The following is a 24,598-nucleotide window of genomic DNA, read 5'->3' as shown; positions in this document are numbered from 1 at the left end:
GAGGAGTACGAAACCTCGATTTTTGAGATTTTTACGCAGGATTTTTCGCCTTGTCCTTATCGCACTACTTTTAGGTGCCGCTTCCGTTAGCGAGACGGGTATATTTACCTAAAATATTTAAAACTCAGCTCCTGTTTCGTCTTAAGTAGCAGTAGTAGTACTGTCAAGTGACAATAGATGTAGCACCGACCGGAAAGTCTTATGTTGTTGAGCATTAGACATTCCGGTCGGTTCTTTTTGGTACCAAAACTGATGTATGGAGTGAGCTCTCTATGGTAGAGCTATAAAAGCGTGTCACATATTTTTGCGGTTTTTGAAGAGTAAAGCGGCCCACAGATTACCACTTGGCCGGACGATATCAGCCTGTCAGTTGTTCGGAGCTGTAAAATTTTGCTTTTAACTGACAGGCCGATATCGTCCGGCGGACTGGTAATCAGTGGGCCCCTTAACATATTATTGTTGCGTTAATATGGCCAAACAAATGTATAAACTCATAGGTACTCAACACTAATCAAAATATGTAAAGTAAAAAAGCCCTAAGGCAAGTGTACACTTTCATAGGGGCCTTATTAGATAAAAAAAACAACGGGTTGCACTCCGGGAGTGCCGGCAGAAGTGAAAACTCAATGACATTGTAACAGTTTTTCGATCAGGTCACGTGTCCGTCTTACGAAGCGTCTTACGTCTTACGCTCTCGCGAGTTTAACATTTTTTCCCCATCACAAAAAGTGCACAGCGCCGCTAAAGAAGTTTTCACTTCTAAATAAAATTTTGATTATCTCCGAAATTGAGTTAATTAATAATTACAATACCGGTGTCTTTGAGGAAGTAACTTACTTTAAGCTCGGGAATGCACCCTTAAAATTAAAGGAGTTTAAAAAAAAACCGGACAAGTGCGAGTCGGACTCGCCCACCGAGGGTTCCGTACTTTTTAGTATTTGTTGTTATAGCGGCAACAGAAATACATCATCTGTGAAAATTTCAACTGTCTAGCTATCACGGTTCGTGAGATACAGCCTGGTGACAGACGGACGGACGGACGGACGGACGGACAGCGGAGTCTTAGTAATAGGGTCCCGTTTTACCCTTTGGGTACGGAACCCTAAAAACACCTTGTTCAGGAAAAAATATTCCAAATAAATTACAAAAAAATAGCTATGTGTAATTCTGTATGCTGACGAAGCCTGCGCTGTGGATCTGAAGGTACCTATGCTGTTATTATTATGTTGGATTTTTTTGCGTCAATAAATTATCTTTTTTAACAAATTATAAAAAAAATACTCTAGAAATTGACTTGTTTGTAAAACGAAATCGCCCGAGGTGATGTACTTTATCAATACCACAATTTAATAATTACGCCGTCCTGTCATATTTCCATTGCCATAATATGACGAGTGACGTTTTCAACTAAAAGGTACCACATTGTCATTTGTCGATAAGGCTGATTTCAAAATGAAGCTTCATGGAAATAGTACCTTATTGACAACCGGCAACAAGTATCCTTTTGGTTGAAAATGGCAATATGGAAAGGCGTAGACGTTCCCCGGACGAGCCTTGGGCCTAGTCGGCCTTCGGCACTCTCAAAGCGTTTTCAACAAGTTTTGCACCAATTACCAGAGATCACTTGAGTACAAGATGCCGCATCGTCGGCATTAAACATTGTTTTTAGCTTTAGCTTTAAGTAATAAATATTATACGCCATTAAGATGGAAGGCTAATAGCTCTAACATACACCCCAGGCCAAAAGTATGGAAACAAAGTTATTTTTTTTAATTTTTAATATTTCCATGTCTTTCCCATCACGGAACAATGGTGTTCCGGACCTTTGGGAGGCGTGCGCGGAGCCGAAGCCAACACGTAGAGGCCCTTTTGACACTTTAATGAAATGTAAGGGGTACACCGAGCGGAGGCTGCCCTTGCCCGTGTCATGGGACGCACGCAGAGGCAGCACCCGCCAGGGTGTAAGGACTATTGAGAGTTGATGGAATCTAAAATGAACTAGGTTATTGGGTGAAAGCGATGGACTAAGAACTGAGCTATGGGGTAAAAAACCGGACGCCTGCCTAATAAAACGGTATGCAATTTTATTTCCGGCAGACGGTGACTCGCCCTCACAAGATGGGCCCCCACAAAAAGCGACATCTAGGATGGCTCAAGGGCAACACCGGTGTGAGCGGCTCAGGGGTGTCGAGAGGTGTGCGCCGCTTTCTACCCAGTGGCTGTTAACAGCCACTGTGCCAACTCGCGTCTTATGCATATTTCACTTCCACCCCTGGAGCTTATAGCTCTAACGACTCCACTCTGGCCGGCCGGCTAAGGCAAGCCAGAGGCAGAGAATCCTGTCCCACCCACCCTCCTTGCGGGTAACAGAACTCTCCAGGAGCACTCGGGTACGTGAGGTCGCTAATCCCCAACAGCTCGCCACAAGCTGCCCTGCGTTGACTATTGCCCTGATTTCCATTATTATTATTGTGTATTGGTAACGCAAAAATTACTTTAGGCAGTTTTATAAGATGAAAACAGCATCCAAAGTATTAAAACATCCTAATATATGCGAAAAAAATATAAATTTGAGAGAACATACAAATCAACCTTCTTAATTGTCTTTCTACGAAAGGTTGAATTTACAGTTTTATTCAAGAAAATTATAAGTAATTTACTTTTGAAATGTTCTATTATCATTTTACTATATTATATTTCTTTTTAGTAATTATGTGAAAATTACAGTTTTTTATTGTCATATATAAGTTTGTTTCCATACTTTTGCCCTGGGGTGTATAGTCTAACATATAACCTATAGTCACAATAAATATACTTATGGGGCATTATCTATGAAAAGGGACCTTATTGTCGATGGCGCTTACGCCGTACAGCGTCGCGCGGCATTGTATTTATATCGGAGCATTGTTAATAAATGGCGTAAGCGCCATCGACAATAAGGCCGTTTTCATAGATAGCGTCACATATTATGATTATGATTAGAGTCACAATTCACAAACGAATGGAGATCAACGTTCACAAATAAAGCATTCGTTGATTTAACATTTGCGTTTTTTAAATAAATGATTGAAACCTATCTTTACATGTGAGATCAACCATCACATTGTACTTATATCCATCATAAATATGGTAGAGTTAGAGCAAGAAAAGTCTGCAACGATTTTGATAGCACACGCAGTTACGGACACGGAGCGATAACCATAGGTTGGAGCGAAAGGTCCGATCGCTGTGTCACGTTCCAACCTATGGTTATCGCTTCCGCCGTCGCAAGTCGCTCGATGTCGTGGCCGAGCCGTGGCGTTTAAAATGACACTTGCTCTGCGTGGGTTACTATGCCCCTTTAATTATTTTCGAATTTTTAATTATTTTTAAGAGTTAGGAGCATTTAAATATTTGAATGGAGTTTGTTTTTTGCTCCTAATTTTTATATTAATCAAATAAATCGAAATACTTAAGTCAAACGAAGGGGCATAGCTATCATTATATAAAAAATATTAGTAATGTAATAAATAATAGTAATATTCAAAGAGAAAAATGGGGTCTACGTTTATTTAGAAGCAGTTGTCTTCTTGCCTCTTAAAGGAGTGATATTTAAAAGATTCCTCATATTATTGCGGAGTCTAAATCGGTAGTCTACGAAAATTTATTAACGACGGTCCGGTATTGTTATTTTACCTTCGAATATTAAAACTTTAATTTCGTACTTAAATTGTCAATAACATCACTTGCGTCAATTGTTAGGGTTCCGTACCTAAAGGTTAAAAACGGGACCATATTACTAAGACCACAGAATAAATAATAGTACTAGGTACAGAAGACTCACTCTCTAACAAAACGCGTCTGTTACGATCAGCACAGATATGGCCGCTAGGTGGCGACAGCGCCACGCGCTGCTTATGGCAAACCCCAAAATTGGGGCCGAACGGATGTACTTTTAGCTACCTGTAGCAAAGCGACGAAATCGCGGAGTGAGCCACGCATGCTAAGACTTCACTGTCCGTCTGTCTGTCTGTCACCAGGCTGTCTCTCATGAACCGTGATAGCTAGACAGTCGAAATTTTCACAGATAATGTATTTCTGTTGCCGCTATAACACTAAAAAGTACTGAACCCTCGGTTTGCGAGTCCGACTCGCACTTGTCCGGCTTTTTTTTACTTTTAACTCTCGGCCGTGAAAGGAATTAAGCTGTTTTTGGTTATAAAAACGATTATAATACATTATCTGTGCAATCTTAATGCAGGCTAATGAATAAAGCCAATATCTGAATGTGTTATTATTGATACCAAAAAAAAATCCGACGGGTGGCCAAATTATGCCATTTTTAGGGTTCCGTACCCAAAAGGTAAAACGGGACCCTATTACTAAGACTTCGCTGTCCGTCCGTCCGTCCGTCCGTCCGTCCGTCCGTCCGTCTGTCCGTCTGTCCGTCCCTCCGTCCGTCCGTCTGTCTGTCACCAGGCTGTATCTCACGAACCGTGATAGCTAGACAGTTGAAATTTTCACAGATGATGTATTTCTGTTGCCACTATAACAACAAATACTAAAAACAGAATAAAATAAAGATTTAAATGGGGCTCCCATACAACAAACGTGATTTTTGACCAAAGTTAAGCAACGTCGGGCGTGGTCAGTACTTGGATGGGTGATCGTTTTTTTTTGCATTTTTTCCGTTTTTTTTTTCATGATGGTACGGAACCCTTCGTGCGCGAGTCCGACTCGCACTTGCCCGGTTTTTTAAACTCCGTACAAAACTTTGTTTATTACTTGCACAGTCTAAACAATATAGTCATTCGACGAAGCCGTCTAGGGGCAATCGTGCGGGATGCGAGGGGCGAGGGGTGGGTCGCACCCGAGCTGCATACATGGCCATTGTTAGTAGCTCGGTACTACACCGGGCTAGCGCGTCGTATAGTAAGTCAAGTGTAAGTCTTGGGCAGTTATGTAAGTCTGTGACTCTGTGTCCTTGTACGGTGTCGGTATTTACGCAAACAAAGGCGTCGGTCCACTGTTACTTTTTACACTGTCGTATTTGACAGTTACAGTGACATGTAAATTGGATGACAATGCAATATTATGGTACCATCGAGCTGATCTGATGATGGAGACAGGAGGTGGCCATAGGAACTCTGTGATAAAACAACGCAACCTAATTGTGTTTGGGTAATTTGGGTTTATTAGAATTGTCTCGATGATTACTAGTTGCTTGTTGAAAGAAAAGTTCCTACAGTCAGCGATAAAAGCTTGTACCAAAATGATTTTTTTGACAAAAACTTATTACTTAAGACTCTTTCTCTCTTAAGACTGTCACCTAAAGGCTGGCGTCCACTAGACTCGCCGAGGCGAATCGAATCGAATCGCAATAATTCGCCTTCTATATTTTCTATGCAACTGCGTCCATTGACGAATAGCCGCGGCGCGCCGATTCGACTCTCCGCGCGTATTGCTCGTCAGGCGAATTTCTGCGGCTACGCGTTTCGACTCGACTCGGCGAGTTTAGTGGACGCCAGCCTTTACGTCTACCACCAGTTTTTACATTGACATAACGCTCACGTCTACGTAATTTACTTTCTGTACATCTCGCTTGCACTAATATGCGAGTACGAGCGAGATGCATAGAAAGTAAGTTACGTAGACGTGAGCGTATATGTCAATGTCAAAACTGATGGTAGACGTACTTAACTGTTACCTGTAATGACTAAATAAATAAATTGAATGATTGAATTAATTTTTTCAACATTTTCTATTTCAGACGAGCCCTCGCCATCCCCCCCAAATCCGAGGGCCCCTTCTCCCACGACCGCTGCCGCATGTACTCGACGAACTGGACGCAGGCGCTGGCCGAGGGCCGGACGACGCCGGACGACGAGTGGCCGATAGTTCCTTGTACCAAGTGGGAGTACAATAGGAGCGACGTGCCGTATGACACTATAGCTAGTCAGGTGAGTGGACGCTGGACTTTGCTGGACAACGCTGGACGACGAGCCTATAGTCTCCTGTATCAAGTGGGAGTACAATAGGAGCGACGTGCCGTATGACATTATTGCTAGTCAGGTGAGTGGAAGCTGGACGATGCTGGACCACGCTGGACGACGAGCCTATAGTCTCCTGTACCAAGTGGGAGTATAACAGGAGCGACGTGCCCTATGACACTATTGCTAGTCAGGTGAGTGGACGATCTGGACGTCGCCGGACGACGCCGGATAACGAGCGAGCTCTCCAGTAAAGAAACTACCCGAGGGTCTGCGGCACCCTAATGTCTGTCTGGTTCTGATTCTCCAGGAATAAATGTAAACACATTGACTCTTGACTCTATATCACAGAATTAATAATATATAGTACTACCATAGGTACAGAATAGGAAACTTCCTACAAAACCAAAGCAAAGTTTGACAGCGGGTCAAGGACGAATCATGCTGTCCCTTTCTAATGTATGGCAATATCCCTTTCGGTTAATAATTAGGGTTGTCAAAATTCAAGTAGGCAATTATCCTATCTGTGGTTGTGCCCCCAAAGGGACGTCAAGCTGTGCCAACCCTAATAATTGCTCGGAACAATGCTGAGCCGAACGGAGCCGAGAATGCCCGAACGCTCTAGTTTCCTACCCCTGCCTATATGTACCTATACTATATTTGTTACAGCTGGACTGGGTGTGCGAGAAGGATAACCTAGCGGCGACGTCTCAGGCCATCTTCTTCTGCGGGGCCATAGTGGGGGGCCTGCTGTTTGGCTGGATCGCCGACAAGTATGGAAGGATACCGGCTTTAGTAGGTAAGTATTAACCCCGCTTAGTAGTCTCACTATTAGCGAAGGCAGTCGTGGGGCCCTAAGCCCCAGGCCCTGTAGTAAGTACCTACTAGCCACCCCTTTCTCAGCATCTAACATACAGACAGACTGTCGCTCATGATCACCATCATCATCATCATCATCATCATCATCATCAGGCTATATTAGTCCACTGCTGGACATAGCCCCTGCATAGCCCTCCCCTAAAGAGCGCCAAAGCGCCCTGTCTTCAGCTTGCCGCATCCAGCATCTGCCTGCAGTCTTTCGCAGATCGTCATCCCACCTGCTCGGAGGGCGAGGGACGAGGGACGAGGGGGGGTCGGGGGGAGGGGGAGGGACGTAGTGTAGGACACCCTCAAGTTGATAAACAAGACCAAATGCAAGTCTTTCCGTGGCCACAGTGGTGCAGCTCAACTCAGCTGAAACGTCGGAATTTAAAGTAAAAACAATGAAATTATATTGCGGTACACCCGTTTGTGTAATTAAATATAAGACGAAGTGCGTTCTGCCGAACTTGGTCTTGTTTATCAACTTGAACGTTTTGCACACTTCGGTTGACACACGACTCTAACGATATAATAAATAAATAATAAATATCAGGGGATATCTTACACAGATCAACCTAGCCACAAACTAAGCAAAGCTTGTACTATGGGTGCTAGGCGACGATATACATAGGTACTTATATAGATAAATACATACTTACATACGTAGAAAACACCCATGACTCAGGAACAAATATTAGTGTTCATCACACAAATAAATGCCCTTACCGGGATTCGAACCCAGGACCATCGGCTTCGCAGGCAGGGTCACTACCCACTAGGCCAGACCGGTCGTCTGATATAATATCGTATTATCGATAAATATGGGGGATTTATGAAATTCGACCGCTCGATTTCGTGTATTTCGTTCAATGATATCTCCACTACTAGGCATTTAAATTCTACTAGTAGAAATGAAAACGAGTGGTCAATACCACTCGATTCCCAATTTCTATCGCTCGTATTTCAAAAATTAGCATTTCGCCGTTTTCCACCGATTTTCGAGTGACGAAATCGAACGATCGAAATTCAAAGATCGGCCCCCAGGCGGTCTAACATGAGTTGCGTTCTCGCGCGCGAGTCCATACTTGAAGTCGCGCTAGATGTATGGAGTCGCGCGCGAGAACGCAACTCATGGGTCAACTCAAAGGTCAGGCCGCGTAGCCAACATGCCAATCGCTTACGCTTCATAGCGATCGAAACTGTCACTGTCGCACTAACATGTATCCATTTGTGTCATTCAAACGCTTTTTTAACGCGCGTTGTAAAAGCGCCCGTGGGAATGGGGGCTAATAATTGAAAGAGTGATAGAGAGACACAAAACGTTTCGTTGTCGAAGCGATAGCGATTGTCACCTTGGCTAGGCCGGCAGGTGCGGGTAGTTCAAAAAACTCGCTCAGCTAGAAGATGCTGATGTCAACTTTAACCAGTCTTTCTCTGAGACCATTTTGTTATAGCACAATAACAAATCATAATCTACTTATACTTAGATCACATTTTATCGAGTTTTCTCTCTTTGGTGACTTTGCTGCCACTCTGGCCTTCATCAATGAACAGCTGTCAGATTTCCGGATAGCAAACCATTTTCTAGGTCTAATTCTTAGTTAAACTTTTCCAGGCACAAATCTGATCGGCTTCGCGGCTGGCGTCGGAACTGCGTTCAGTCACAGCTTCTGGACCTTCTCCGTATGCCGGTTCCTCGTCGGCTTCGCCTTCGACAACTGCTTCACTATGATGTATATCCTGGGTAAGAACTCCTGACAACTCATGATGTCCTGGTAGCTCCAGTGCAAAATATATGGCGACAGATCCGATCTGATCTGGTCTGATCTGTTGTTTAATGTAGGACCTCGGTGTGCCGGCTTCTTGTCGGCTTTGTCTACGACGAGAGTTTCACCATTCTGGGTAAGAACTCCTGACAACTCATGATGCCCTGGTAGCTTCAGTGCAAAATATATGGCAACAGATCTGTTCTGATCTGATCTGATCTGTTATTTAATGTAAGACCTTTTCGGTGTGCCGGTTTCTTGTCGGCTTCGCCTTCGACAACTGATGGCTGATCGGCTTCGCGGCTGGCGTCGGAACTGCGTTCAGTCACAGCTTCTGGACCTTCTCCGTATGCCGGTTCCTCGTCGGCTTCGCCTTCGACAACTGCTTCACTATGATGTATATCCTGGGTAAGAACTCCTGACAACTCATGATGTCCTGGTAGCTCCAGTGCAAAATATATGGCGACAGATCCGATCTGATCTGGTCTGATCTGTTGTTTAATGTAGGACCTCGGTGTGCCGGCTTCTTGTCGGCTTTGTCTACGACGAGAGTTTCACCATTCTGGGTAAGAACTCCTGACAACTCATGATGCCCTGGTAGCTTCAGTGAAAAATATATGGCAACAGATCTGTTCTGATCTGATCTGATCTGTTATTTAATGTAAGACCTTTTCGGTGTGCCGGTTTCTTGTCGGCTTCGCCTTCGACAACTGCTTTACTATGATGTACATTCTAGGTAAGAACTCCTGACAACTCATGATGCCCTGGTAGCTTCAGTGCAAAATATATGGCGACAGATCCGATCTGATCTGGTCTGATCTGTTATTTAATGTAAGACCTTTTCGGTGTGCCGGTTTCTTGTCGGCTTCGCCTTCGACAACTGTTTCACCATGATGTACATTCTGGGTAAGAACTCCTGACAACTCATGGTGCCCTGGTAGCTTCAGTGCAAAATATATGGCAACAGATCTGTTCTGATCTGATCTGATCTGTTATTTAATGTAAGACCTTTTCCGTGTGCCGGCTTCTGTCGGCTTTGCCTTCGTCAACAGTTTCACCATTCTGTGTAAGAACTCCTGACAACTCATGATGCCCTGGTAGCTTCAGTGCAAAATATATGGCGACAGATCCAATCTGACCTGGCCGCGTAGCCAAAATGCCAATCGCTTACGCTCCGTAGCGATCGAAACGCAACTGTCACTGTCGCACTAATATGGAAGAGTGATAGAGAGACACAAAGCGTTTCGTTGTCGAAGCGATAGCGATTGTAACCTTGGCTAGGCCGGCTGGCCAGACAACATGCCAATCGCTAACGCTACGTAGCGAACGAAACGCAACTGTCACTGTCACACTAATATGGAAGAGTGATAGAGAGACACAAAGCGATTCGATGGCGAAGCGCAACCAATCGTCACCTTGCTGGCTAGGCCGTCAGGTCTTAAATCTGATTTTATTAAGTTCAGTTCAGTTACTTTATTGGTAAATAGTACATTATTGTCGAGGCTCGGAAGTAGCTACTTGCAGGCTGAGGATTCGTTTTAAACGGACGACCTTGGGAGTCCGTTTAATTGAATCCGAAGCCAGCAAGTAGCCTTCCAGCCGAGTCATATATAGTGCTTTTCTCAAAAATGGTGCAAGAAATATAAATATCATAGAAATATTTTACAAAAGCAACTTTCTTACGTATATATTTTCACAGAAAAAAGTAGAAACAATTGAAAAAATTAGCTTTGCCGCCTTTTTATTTTTTTAATAAAAAAATAGAAGTGTATTTTTCTGCCGAAAATACGCCAACCTATTTGAGACAGCTAAATAGTCGCGGTACTAATCATCTGTTTGGCTGTTTAATGGGCCTGTGCCTTCATTTGATATTTTAAAAAGTTTGGAACTCGACAAATAATGGAATTTGTATGCAACATTGCAGTCCCAAAATCGAGACTGCAATGTTTTCAACTTTTTAATTATTTGACTGACCATAAACTACGCGCTTCGCAACCTATTTTTTAAACGGCAAAGTCGACTTTGCCGTCCATTTTTGAGAAAAATATTTTACAGGTCACACAGGTACATTTGAAATAAGATAATTATTACAATTCTAGATAAAAAATACTACATCAGTAAAAGTTTACAAATCTCTAAATATGATAATAATGATCGTGCAATAATTGTTAATATAGTAAATTTTATAATAATTTATTTCATAAAGTCATCAACAGAATAACATGCTTGGTCTAGAAGTAAACATTTGAGTTTTTAATTGAATATTGAGTCGCTATCTGTAAATTTAATGTCATTAGGAATTTTGTTATATATTTTAGGCCCGATAATACTGAGAGACTTTCGGGCCTTCGCGAGTCGTTGCGTAGGAGCGACTAGCATGGGCAATCTGCGGCTGTTTGCGTCGCGGGTACAGGTTTTTGTGTATAGTAAGATCTAAGTTAATTTGTTACGACTTACTACGATTAGGATTTAGCCTACTACGTTATCCATGCACGTATTTGACTTACTTAACTAATGGCTAACTACAAAAGGTCATAACCGACAACGTTTTCCTACACAAACCGGCTCTTTAGAAATAACAAGGATTTTAATACTAGTTCGTGATCGCGGGCAAGGCGACGGTACTCCAAATCACGAACAACCTTGGTATCTCATATAAGCCACAGTCCTTACAATAAACTTAAGCAAAAAACGACTTTAACGTCATAAATATAGGATTCAAAATTGAATGATAAAAACTGCTCTAACACGGCAAAGTTTCTTGCTGCTACTTTACGTTCTATATTTGAATTTTAAAACGAACTAAATTGACTTGGATTTTATTTGATTTTCAACCTTAATAGTACTAGATATAGCACGTTATTAAATGCAATTAAGTTTTTGTGTGATGTGCTCAGTTTCAAAGTTTTTAATTTTATATTTTATTTATTACAGCCGCCATTAGATATATCGGTGCGGCCAGGGTCTCTCAAATATCTGACCACGCCTCTATTTTCAAGGCGTTAGAGTGCGTGTTGAGATCGTTTTGAGCATCTCGGTTGCTCCGATATATCTGATGACGACCGTACCTATCTAATTCTCAAATGCCTTATCAGGAAAATAAGTGCGATTGAAAATGAACTTAAACGCGTTGTAATACAGTTGTATATTCCATGTATTTTTTACGATTGTATTTCTGATGGTAAGAAAATGTTATTTATGGCCAAGGCGATATATCTGTCACGTAAAATTAAGTCATTAAAATGGCTATTAAAATGAAGGTCTAACAAATAATAAATAAATTACATAATAATTAACTTGAGTCATATAATAATTTATGTGACTTGTAGTAATAAAACCGGGCAAGTGCGAGTCGGACTCGCGCACGAAGGGTTCCGTACCAAAATGAAAAAAAAAACGGAAAAAAAAAGAAAAAAAAACGGTCACCCATCCAAGTACTGACCACGCCCGACGTTGCTTAACTTTGGTCAAAAATCACGTTTGTTGTATGGTAGCCCCATTTAAATCTTTATTTTATTCTGTTTTTAGTATTTGTTGTTATAGCGGCAACAGAAATACATCATCTGTGAAAATTTCAACTGTCTAGCTATCACGGTTCGTGAGGTACAGCCTGGTGACAGACAGACGGACGGACGGACAGCGAAGTCTTAGTAATAGGGTCCCGTTTTACCTTTTGGGTACGGAACCCTAAAAATCACTTAACGTAAAATGTGCCTACTTTGCATATACAGGGTGGTCCAAACCTTGACGTCCAAAAATTTTTTGAAGTGAAAACTTCTTTAGCGGCGCTGTGTACTTTTTGAGGTGGGGAAAAAATGTTAAACTCGAGACAGCGTAAGGCGTAACCCTCTCTTTCTACCGCGCGGCGAATATGTATGCCTGAGCCTGCTGTTTCGTTTAGGCGGCGCAGGGACGTCATGTGTGACGGACAATGTCATTGTTTTTTAATTTAAATGCCATCTAGTGAGTTTCCCTCAAAGTGGTATTAATATAACTGTAGTACTCACAGTGATGTGCTTAGGGGTTTCAAGTAATGCGACGATATAACGCTAGATGGCGTTAACCTCAATTATACATAGTGCTGCAGACATTTTGCACTATATGGAGCTGTTATTTTTTGAGTTACAATGTCGTTGAGTTTTCATTTCTGCCGGCACTCCCGGAGTGTAACCCGTTGTTTTTTTTAGATTCCTCACGTCTTGGGCCTAGACGGCCTAGTATGTTAAAGTTACTCTATGGTTTACTTAACAAATTAGTGCTGCACTCTGGCGGCAGAACATTGCAGTAATACTCCCTATTAAAAGACACGTCAAGATCGCGTAGTATTTTTCTAATGCTAAAAAAACGAACTATAATTCTGAATAAAATTGAAAGATAAGTATTGCTTACTGATATGTGGTTCAGTATTTAGCACAGATTACCTCCTGTACTTTATTTAGTACTGGTTACTATACATTTCAGGCTTGTATCCGGTCTTCCCTTAGACGATCTTCACCACATTAACCCTATTTTTTTCCAGTTCTCGAGTACGTGGGACCAAAATGGCGGACATTCGTGGCCAACATGTCAATCGCTCTATTCTTCACCTTGGCGGCGTCTCTGCTGCCATGGATAGCGCTGTTGGCCGATGACTGGAGGACGTTCGCGTTGGCGACAAGCGCGCCTTTCATCATGGCTGCGGCCACGCCCTGGCTGGTGCCGGAGAGTGCCAGGTATGATCCAACATGTATTCTGTATCTGTAAATTTTCCTTGATAAAAGTAAGTCACGTTCGCAGCCGCATTACAGCCGCGATCGTGACGTTCATTTCGCCAATCATTAGAGATACACGAGCGTCGATATCCTATGTTTTAGATAAGCCTCTTGACTTCTACATGATGGACAAAGTTGCGTTCAAATATAATTAAGTTCAATATTGTGAAGACCGGCATACAAAATGTAGAGAAGACCGGCATAATATAATTTATTGCAGGGAAGGCAAGAACTCTCGTATTTGTATACGTAAGTCGTTCAGACACAGTCAGAAAGGCAGAGCTACACTCCTGTTCTACCGACCATCTTTAAGTGGAGTATGTGTACAAACGCATGAGTTAAAAGCGACGAAAGAGGGTCCATATTGGGTTGCATATAAGTTTAAGTCATATCTTTGATGCGCATAACAACTTGTGTCATAATCATCATTGCGCATACAAATGAAAAATCATATTATATTGTGTCATACATTTTTAGCCATAATATTTGATGACATACTCAACAGTTGTCATATATTTTTTGTGCATATAGGTTTAAATTATAATGAATCAAATGTCATACCAGCTAAAACTATATTGAATGATACTTATAATGATTTTACGTATAACGTTTTGTAGCATAATATCTTTCAATCATAATGGTTTAAGGCATACTTATTTATTGATAGCCGTATATACACCCTCCTCCATAACGTTTAAAAATAAATAATAAGTAACACATGAAATTCATTCTAAACTTATTATATCAAAAAGTATACCAAGTTTGTAATTGCACAAAACTATTTCTCTACGTTTATATATGAATACGAGTTTATCATTTTTTTTAATAAAGTTACATAAATAATTTAAGAAATTATTATTAGCCTCTCAATATCTCCTCGAAAAACACCTTTTCCCTAACCTCCGTCCAACACTTAATTCGACGGAGCCCCGCTCACGCGGGGCTCCTATTTCTGCGTAGTTTGCCCTTCGGGCATCTAAAGAAACCTAACGAACCTACCCTACCTACTATGATTAGTTTCTTTTATAAAAGCGTTTCTCCTACTAGAGGGGCTTCCTCTCCTTCGATCTCCTCTTTTATACGGTCTTTGTGTGGTTATGATTATGACCATTTCATTTTTTTTTATAAAGTTATATAAATAATTTAAGAAATTATTATTAGCCTCTCAATATCTCCTCGAAAAAACCTTTTCCCTAATCTGCGTCCAAACACTTAATTCGACGGAGCCCCGCTCGCGCGGGGCTCCTATTTCTGCGTAGTTTGCCCTTCGGGCATCTAAAGAAACCTAACGAACCTAACCTACCTACTATGATTAGGTTCTTTTATAAAACCGTGTCTCCTCTTTTATAAGGTGTTTCTGTGGTTATGATTATGATTAAAGTAATATTTGCTTCATAGGTTGCTCACAACCATACATATTTATTATTCATGCTTTGTAACATTTATGAAAAAAAAGATTATTATGACCACAAAAATATGACTAAATTTTTTAAGTCTATATTAATACTATGCACTGCAATACTTCGAACGAAAAGCAATTATGGATATCAAGCTGATGACTTAAAATTTTATACGAATTGAATTTATGACAATAAAAATTATGACATAACTCATTTATGACAAAAACCCAGTTATGCTCAGGAATAATTCTGACTAAAGATTTTTATAACTTACAATTTTATGCATAAAGTGTTATGAGAATTACAAATATGACAAAAGTTGCTATGCAACCAGAGGGAGTCCCGACGAAAGATCCTGTAGACGGTCTTCGCTTATAGACTGTCTTCACCGCCTTATAATTATAAAATAACTTAATTTCAGATGGCTGGTGTCGCAAGGAAAAATCGAGAAGGCCCTGACAATCATGAAGAAATTTGAAAGGATCAACAAAACGAAGATTCCGGAGAAGGTTCTCAGTGATTTCACGGTAAGTTTGTAATCGCCCTGTAAAGGATTACTCACGTTAGACCGGGCCGTGTCCGGGCCCAAGCTTCCGGCGCTTACTTTTCTATGACGTGACAGGTGATGACGTGGTGCCTTCCATAGAAAACGATGCGCCGGAGGCTCCGGCCCGGACACGGCTCGGTCTAACGTGCGTCATCCTTAACCCGCCTGTAATCGCCATAAATAAGTATTTGGGGACAATATTACACAGATCGAACTAGCCCTAAACTAAGCAAAGCTTGTATTATGAATGACGATATAAGTGCATACTTAAATAGATAAATACATATATACATAGAAAACACCCATGACTTAGGAAGAAATATCCATGCTCATCACACAAATTAATGTCCTTACCGGGATTCGAACCCGGGACCATCGGCTTCATAGGCAAGGTCACTACCCACTAGGCCAGACAGGTCGTCAAATGATGATGTTATTGTTGTTGTCTAAATGGTACCCCAGAGGTACAGAGGGCCTTTAAAATCTCGCGCCACGCCTTGCTATCTTCAGCGACCTTACTGGCCTCGCTACAGTTTACCACCCGCTCGTAGCTCGTCCCCACCCAGACTGAAGCTAGACTGAATCTCACAAATAAAGAATCTCTCTCACTCTCTCTCTCTCTCTCTCACTGTAATTACCTACTGCTATTATCTTTCAGGAGTCATCCCTAAAAACCATCAAAGAAAACGAGGCCGAAAACCGGACATACTCCGTCCTCGACCTCTTCCGTACGCCTCGTCTGCGGCGCAACGCGATACTTCTCATCGTCATCTGGATGGCTATCTCGTTAGTCTTCGACGGCCACGTCAGGAACGTGGGGTCTTTAGGCCTCGATGTATTCTTAACATTCACTGTGGCCTCGGCTACTGAGTTACCCGCTGATACGTTCCTCACTGCTGTTCTAGACAGGTAATTTGGTTTTATATTATAATTTTTAACAAAAAATGGTAATCCTGCCCTTATTTAAATCGTATTTCAAGATCCTTACTCAGCTGTTATGGATAGACGAAAGTTATTTCGCTTTCTTCCGTAACCTTTAACAAAAAAACTACGTGCTACTTTGAGTCGACTTTTAGATAGAAGTTTATTTATATACCTACTAATACCATCATCTAGACACGCGGGAGCGCGTCAAGCCAAATTCAAAAGTACAAAGCTACCGGATTAGCGATTGCAAATCCGTGAACATTTTTCAAATCCGGATTTACGGATTTTAGTTTGAACGAAATCCGAAGTTCGGATTCAATCCGGATTTTAAGAAAGGAATATGTGGCATAAAGGCAAAGTGAAACAAACAATCAAATTAAGTTTAATTACACAAACGGGTCTACCGCGATATAATTTCATTGTTTTTACCTTTAATTCCGACGTTTCAGCTGAGTTGCACCAGCTGTGGTCTTTCCGTGACCCGTTTGTGTAATTAAATATGTGTACAAAACGCGAGAGTTTAAAGTGTTATATCAAATTAAGTTGATTTTATAAAAAAAAAAAAGAATGCGTACACTGCTACGCCAATAACAAAATCTTTAAAAAACAATAAAAACAAAATACATACGTACACTCCCAAGTAACAAAAGGTTCTATAACTAAGGCATTTTATCACCAAACAGTGATATAGTAGGCCTATAATGGTAACCATTGTGACTGCTTGTACTATAAAGGTTTTTAACAAAGCGTTTTGTTTCTATAAGATTAAAGACCTTTTAAGTACTATAATTTAGCTCTTAGAACGCTTATAGGATCATACAAAAGAATCTTTAAAGTGCTGCACTGTAATAGATATGCAAAAAGCGATTATCATCATCATCATCATCTCAGCCATAAGACGTCCACTGCTGAACATAGGCCTCCCCCTTGGACCTCCATACGTACCGGTTGGAAGCGACCCGCATCCAGCGTCTTCCGGCGACCTTAACAAGATCGTCTGTCCATCTTGTGGGTGGACGTCCTACGCTGCGCTTGCTAGTCCGTGGTCTCCACTCGAGCACTTTTCGACCCCATCGGCCATCTTCTCTGCGTGCAATGTGGCCTGCCCATTGCCACTTCAGCTTGCTAATCCGGTGGGCTATGTCGGTGACTTTAGTTCGTCTACGGATCTCCTCATTTCTGATTCGATCACGTAGAGAAACTCCGAGCATAGCCCTCTCCATAGCTCGTTGAGCGACTTTGAGTTTTGAGATGAGGCCAATAGTGAAAGACCACGTTTCGGAGCCGTAAGTCATCACTGGTAACACACATTGATTAAAGACTTTCGTCTTGAGGCACTGAGGTATGTCGGACGAAAAGACATTACGTAGTTTCCCGAACGCTGCCCAACCGAGTTGGATTCGGCGGTTGACCTCTTGAAAAGCGATTATGGTACTATTTAATACTATAGACGACTTTACTGATGCTTTTATGTACCTATTTTGCACTAATAATGCGTCAAAGTAACTTTTATAGTACTAGTATTGGAGCAGTATCGTAAACACTATTAGAGGATCAATCTGCACTATAAAAGGACTTTGCACGACCATTACGTAACGTTTTAGCTTTTTAAAAGCTCTCTTAACATCGCTATAAGGCTAGAAGAGTTCTCTAAAAGTCATGAAAGTTTTTCTATAGTGCTATATAGTACCATAAAAGTTACCTGGTACGTTGCTAAATAACTTAAATCGTAACTTAAAAAATGGCTGCTGTTTTCTGCCATAATAGCACATTAGCGGCACGGCTGGAGCCTATGTGTACTATAGCAGCCACAGTTGGAACAAGTCCTTATTTTATTAATTTTAATTTTATTAAAACATGAAAATTATGAGAGCTCATTGTCAAATTTGAAATCAGCATAATAATTCTATCGATACAATTATTTTCGCATGTACAATGTACCGGCATAGTAACGGTCCACAAATGCTTTTTAGTACATCCTTTTTATTACCTAAATACAAATGTCAGTTTAAGAAACAATGGCGAATGAACTTATATAATTTTTTTAGGCACCCACGACGCAAGTATGATAAAAAAGATCACTGGAATCGTTTACGGTGCAAAATAGCACTATAAACATGTTTCATTGGTTACTTTTATAATTCCAAATTGCGACATAAACGTTGCAGACAGCACTATTTTAGTACTAAAGAGCGTTTCTCGTCACTTTTACATTTCAACCATAAAGCTGATTTATCACCATAAGAGCCTTTATGTAATGTTTATAGAATAAATCAGTGATAAAACTAAGGCCTATCTGGGGTTTTGTAAACGTTTACAACACCATTTTCAATGAACCAGGCCATGAATGTACAAGAAGGGCTACAGTACGGGAGGAATGGCGACGGATTGTGAAGCTTGCCACCGGCCCTGACATGACGACCACGACCACTCTGACAAGAGTGTGACGACAAAGAAGAAGACAACACCATTATAGTGCTAATCATGAACATTAATTAGCACGCTCCAAAACGTTCTCAGGACTTTTATAGTACCAAATTTTGTTACTTGGGCTGCTACGCCAATAAAAAAAGCGGACGCGGGGCAAGCATACAGGTGCGAGCGAGTGCGCGACGCGCAATTCCCGGCTGGCAATAGCTCTCCCGCGTTACCGCTTCATGTGCACCGCTTTTTATTTCGCATTAGCATTAATTTTGAGCAAATTAGTACTGGTGGGAAAAAATCCGAAAAACCGGTTTTTTCTTTTCAAAATCCGAATTTTAAAACGGATTTTCAAACGCTCCGAAATCCGGATTTTTGAACTTCGAATAATCCGGATTGCAATCACTATACCGGATTACCGGAAAAATTATGATGTTATGTTAACGATATGGATCCGCCACCGCGATATAATTTCAATATTTTTACCTTAAATTCAACGTTTCCGCTGGGTCACACTATCTGTGGTCACGGAAAGACTGACATCACAGCAAAATGTCAACGGAGATATAGATATCATTATCGTTAAATATGTGTAAAAAACGCAAGAGTTTAAAGTGTTATGATGGGGTCTCTATTGTTTCCCAAATAGTTTTAACCTATCTACAGAATAACCTTACGAAAATCCTGAAAAGTTAACGGTTTCAGTTTTATGACTAAGGGGTCATCCATTAATTACGTCACACGTTTAGGGGGAGGGAGGGGGTCAAGAAAATGTGACATATTGTGACATGGGGGAGGGGGGAGACACAAACTTTGTGACGTCACTTTAACTTCATCAGAAACCGAATTTTTTTTTAAATTATTTTATTCGCTGTACATTTAAATAACAAGTTTTTAAAACGATAATCGTTTTTATTCTTTTAATTTTCTTTCCTAAGCAGTTTTGGGTTATAAAATTACTAATATTTATATCGTCAAAAATATTTTGATAAAATATTAATAATACTTAGGTACTTACTTAATTCGATTTGGCGATTTCGTAGAAAAAATGTGACGTCACACTAGGGGGGAGGGGTTTGTCAAATGTGACCAAATGTGACAAGGGGGGGGGGGGGGGGGGTCAAAAAACCTAGAAATTCGTGTGACGTAATTAATGGATGACGTATACCACTCGCGATTATTACTTCCTTCTTAGCGAATCGATATCAGGCTGTGGAGGTGAATAGTGAGAGGTCAGTAGCTGAGCCGATCGGTGATAGATCAGTTCCCCAGGGGTCTAACGTAGGCAATAACCTGTTTGTTCTACTTATGAACGATCTCCCCTATGACTCACCTACGGTTGATTTTGTCATGTATGCCGACGATATTTGCGCTATAGTAAACGCGGAAAATAGGGCACAACTGTGCGAGAACGTCCAATCTGTCACCTGTAGACTTTTAGGGTGGTTTCGGGCAAACGGAATGATCCTAAATCTGGATAAGACAAAGCTGTTAGAGTTCGATCTTAAACAACCTGTAGCTACTTCTACCGATAATATAGGTAAGCAGCCTATGCAGGTAAATGTACAAAATGTGCCCCTGCCGACAACTAATAGCGCATGTTTTGTTGGTTTCATCTTTGACCGAGGCCTTCAATGGCAATGTCAAATCGATAAGGTGTGCGCCAAATTAAGTTCTGCACATTTCGTCATTTCTCGCCTTGTGCCCAACCTGTCACGCCCAAACATTGTCAAGGCCTACTACGCGTATGTCCATTCAGTCCTGTCATACGGACTAGAGCTGTGGGGCCTCGCTGCAGACAGAGACCGGCCATTTGTCATCCAGAAAAAGATTATTAGGACAATGGCGAGAGTTGCCCCAGATACACCTGCCCGCCAACTTTTCATTAATTTCCGCATTTTAACACTCCCCTCCGTGTTTATTCTCGAGGTGGCAAAGTACGTCCGAGCGAACTTGTCTTCGTTCCCTAAGAAACAGTGGAACAGCAAAAGATTCCGGGACATTCGCCAGCATGACTTGGACCAGTCCACTCATCGCCTTAGGAAGACTGGCAATAGTATACACGTAGTTGGAATTAAGATTTACAATAACATCCCATGTGACATTAAAAACATGAACACCATTTCGGGTTTTAACTCGCGCTTGAAATGTTTATTGGTTCGGAAGGCCTATTACTCCCTAAATGAGTTTATTAACGAGAGCAATGAGACCTGACATTTATTTATTTTTTACTTATATAAAAATATGAACATTCCATCTTTTATTATGCAAATTGACATGTAAATTTTTTAGTTAATTCTATATTATCCTTAGTTCATTAAGTGAATTGTATATATAAATGACAATGTATGACTATTACTGAATAAATGATATGATATGATATGATATGATATATGATGACCCCTAACGATAATATGACAAACAATACATTATGACTTAAAACTTTATGGGAAACAAAGGGACCCCGTTATGATGACATGTATTAAGGAGAAGACCATTTTCCAGATGTGCAGCCTAGCTTAAGGGTCGAAACTTGTTTGTTTACAGATGGGGCAGAAGATGGCTCGCCTGTGGTTCCATGGTAATAAGTGGCGTGTTCAGTTTACTGGCCACTGCTGTACCAGTTGGTAAGTAATACTTTCATTTATTGGTCCAGAGTCTCAAAAAATTTACTCTACAATCTCTACATGTTCAGGGCATACAGCTTTGACACTTAACACAGTTCAGTTCACGCAGCTCCCTACTTGGAAGTTCTGCTAGCTTATCATATTAATCAAAAAAAAAATCAAAAAAATCAAAAATATACTTTATTCATGTAGGCCTAGCAACAAGCTCTTATGAATCGTAATTAATCTTAATCTAATTATCAGAGCAATTTATTGATGTTAATATTATTCCATAATAAAATTGGATTATTATACATATCAAATTTAACACTAAGAATTTCACAAAAGGATCGTCAAACATTAAAAAGATTGTATAAAAAAATACTAGTCTAGAATTTCTAGAATAAAATCTAAATGTCAAAAAAAAAGCATAAGTAACAAAAGAAGTAGATAGTATTACATCGGAATATCCATTTCCTCATCAATAATCAAATGTACCTAATAAATAAATAATCATTTCGAATAACAATTAATCCCACGTTGTAATATCATTCATGTAGTCTTGTGTGGTATAATAAGCTTTAGAAATAAGTTTACGCTTTACATAATTCTTAAATTTATTAATAGATAATTCAGTAATATGGTTTGGAAGTTTATTATAAAATCTTACACGAAATATTAATCTTGACATTAGTGTTTCGAGCAAATAAACTGGATCTCTTTTGCAACCCCCTACAGTTCACGTACCATTGCCCACAGCCTTAATTGTCAATTGGTGGACCTTATGCTTTTTGTAATAGGGTCCACTGATGGACAGTAAAAAGATAAAAGATAAAAAAAGATAAAAAGATAAAAAATAGTTTATTCAAGTAGGCATATTACAATGCGCTTATATATGAACGTCAAATAAACCTTTACCGGCTCCAACCGTACACCTCTGCCCCGAGAAGATTTAAATCCCCCCTCAATTGGAGGAGGGTATCCCAATATGGGACCGGCAACAAACTCGGCGGGACACATCTTTTCAAAACATTATTACATCTTATAATTAACATGCATTACGAGTAATTAAGAAAAATACAATTTAAAGTTACTATATTACTATATTATATTACTATATTATAAGTTACTATAGAATTCATGCAATTATACTCAGTGAGTACATAACTTTATACAAATACGTTAAGAGTGATGCTGTTTGTACGCTCCATATTTGCATCCTACTTTTGTGTAAAAGCAATAAGCATCGCCAACTAAATATAAAATTATTTTAAAGGTGGACCTTCGGCCTCGCTAGCCATCCTCGGCCGCTTCGCCGTGAACATCTCTTACAATATCGGACTCCAATACGCGGCTGAACTACTGCCTACTGTCGTAAGGGCGCAAGGCGTAGCGCTCATCCATATCATGGGCTACGTAGCCAGTATAGTGGCGCCCTTCGTTGTCTATTTGGTAAGTGTTTTAAAGATGTCTCTGACTATTCTCAGCAGTTTGACCGTGAATATTTCTCAACTACAACATCGGAGTATATTAAGGATGACTCACGCTAGACCGGGCCGGGCCCGGGCCGATGGACCGATTTTCTATGACGGCTGATCGGTAATCACGTGGTGCTTTCCATAGAAAACTAAGCGTCGGAAGCTCCGGCCCGGCCGCGGCCCGTTCTAGCGTGAGTCATCCTTTAAGCTGATGGACTGCTATTTAGTGATTTCCTTGATCGTATAGGTACTTACTTATACAGTGCTTTGGAATACTGTTATTCTGTGAAATGTAATGAATTAACGCTGAAGGTAGAAATAAAGGTATCGGTGATCAAATACTCCAAATTTTCTAAATGTCTCATGATGGTGCCGTTGCAGCACTATACCCCCGTAGCTCAGCCTTCGGCCTCGCGAAAGCACGCACACCTGATGAACGCTCCGGGCCTTCGGCCCTACGCAGAGCCCTACCTTATAGTACTGCCTATCACAATTGATGACACCAATTTTCATTTCCCCAGGCCACCGTATCGCAGGAACTTCCCCTCCTGATCCTGGGCGTCCTGGGCATCGTCGGGGGCCTGCTCTGCCTGTTCCTACCAGAAACTATGGACACGGAGATGCCTCAGACCCTCCAGGATGGGGAGAACTTCGGCAAAGACCAGAAGTTTTGGGACAATCCCTGCTTCAACAGGTGGGTTTTATGGTCTAAAATATTTCGGAAAAAGGTCACTTATGCCACATGACCCTACTCATAACGGCACTTCTAAAAACTAAACTAACCCTTTCTATTCCAGAAAAAAAGCCGAAAACGACGAAGAAAACCCGGGCCGCTACACCAAACGGAACTCGGTGACCCAACCCCAAGAGTTCGTGAGAGCCATCCCTTCCATCGGCTCAAGGGCATCCATTCGAGCTTCCATCAGGGCCTCCATGAGGTCCAGGAGACAGGAGAATGGAGTTTGAGGTCAAAGTACTGATAATTGATAGTTTTGGTTGTGACTACGCTTATATACTGTCATGTGATATTGCTGATCTGATTTGGCATCAGAAAATTTGACTATCAGCTCTTTGGCAAGCTAAGTGATTTGATAGGTAGAGCTTTTGATAGCCAAAGAGCCTCAAAGAGCTTTTGACAAAGAGCCTTTGATAGGCAAAGAGCTTTTGATAGCCAAAGAGCCTCAAAGAGCTTTAGGCAAAGAGCCTATGATAGGCAAAGAGCCTCAAAGAGCTTTAGGCAAAGAGCCTATGATAGGCAAAGAGCCTCAAAGAGCTTTAGGCAAAGAGCCTTTGATATCCAAAGAGTCTCAAAGAGCTTTAGGCAAAGAGCCTTTGATAGGCAAAGAGCTTTTGACAGGCAAAGAGACTTCGTCTGGGAAAGAGCCTTTAACAGACAAGAGCTATCTAAGGCAAACCTTTGACAGGCGAAGCGCTTTTGACAGGCAGCTCTAAAGCAAGGAGCCTGCAAAGAGCATTTGATAGGCAAAGAGCTTTTGTCCGATAGGGCTAAAGACTTTTGACAAGCTAGTCTACAGGATCCGACTTAGGAATGTAATAATTTTAACCTACGTGAAAGGAAAACCAGACAACTTAATTGTTTTTGAAAGCGATCATCGAAGGATAGAGATATAAAGCCATTTTTAAACTGCGTGCTCTCCCAGGGGACATCTAAATTCATCATCATCTTCTTTGCTTTGTCCCGGCGTTTCCCACGGCTCATGGGAGCCTGGGGTCCGCTTGGCAACTAATCCCAAGAATTGGCGTAAGCACTGGTTTTTTGAAATTGACTGCCTTGACCTTCCAGAGGGCAGACTAGGCCTTATTGGGATTAGTCCGGTTTCCTCACGATGTTTTCCTTAATGGAAAAGCTGG

General features: G+C 41.1%; 1 protein-coding gene across 1 annotated transcript in view; it reads left to right on the top strand.

The window, feature by feature from the left end:
- LOC134803804 (organic cation transporter protein-like) overlaps positions 1 to 24,281 on the top strand; it is a 46,031-nt gene extending 21,750 nt beyond the window's left edge. The window contains exons 2-11 of the mRNA XM_063776640.1: positions 5,750 to 5,939; positions 6,639 to 6,768; positions 8,446 to 8,574; positions 13,116 to 13,308; positions 15,169 to 15,274; positions 15,953 to 16,203; positions 21,190 to 21,269; positions 22,525 to 22,700; positions 23,248 to 23,420; positions 23,524 to 24,281. Of these exons, the coding sequence (XP_063632710.1) occupies positions 5,750 to 5,939; positions 6,639 to 6,768; positions 8,446 to 8,574; positions 13,116 to 13,308; positions 15,169 to 15,274; positions 15,953 to 16,203; positions 21,190 to 21,269; positions 22,525 to 22,700; positions 23,248 to 23,420; positions 23,524 to 23,692 (1,597 nt within the window). The 3' untranslated portion in view covers positions 23,693 to 24,281. The remainder of the gene's footprint in view (positions 1 to 5,749; positions 5,940 to 6,638; positions 6,769 to 8,445; positions 8,575 to 13,115; positions 13,309 to 15,168; positions 15,275 to 15,952; positions 16,204 to 21,189; positions 21,270 to 22,524; positions 22,701 to 23,247; positions 23,421 to 23,523) is intronic.
- Positions 24,282 to 24,598: the final 317 nt, after the last annotated feature.

Source organism: Cydia splendana, chromosome 27 (genome assembly GCF_910591565.1).
Source record: "Cydia splendana chromosome 27, ilCydSple1.2, whole genome shotgun sequence".
Classification (NCBI taxonomy): Eukaryota; Metazoa; Arthropoda; class Insecta; order Lepidoptera; family Tortricidae; genus Cydia; species Cydia splendana.
The sequence above is the reverse complement of the archived record's forward strand: the minus strand, read 5'-3'. Positions and strand labels throughout refer to the sequence as shown.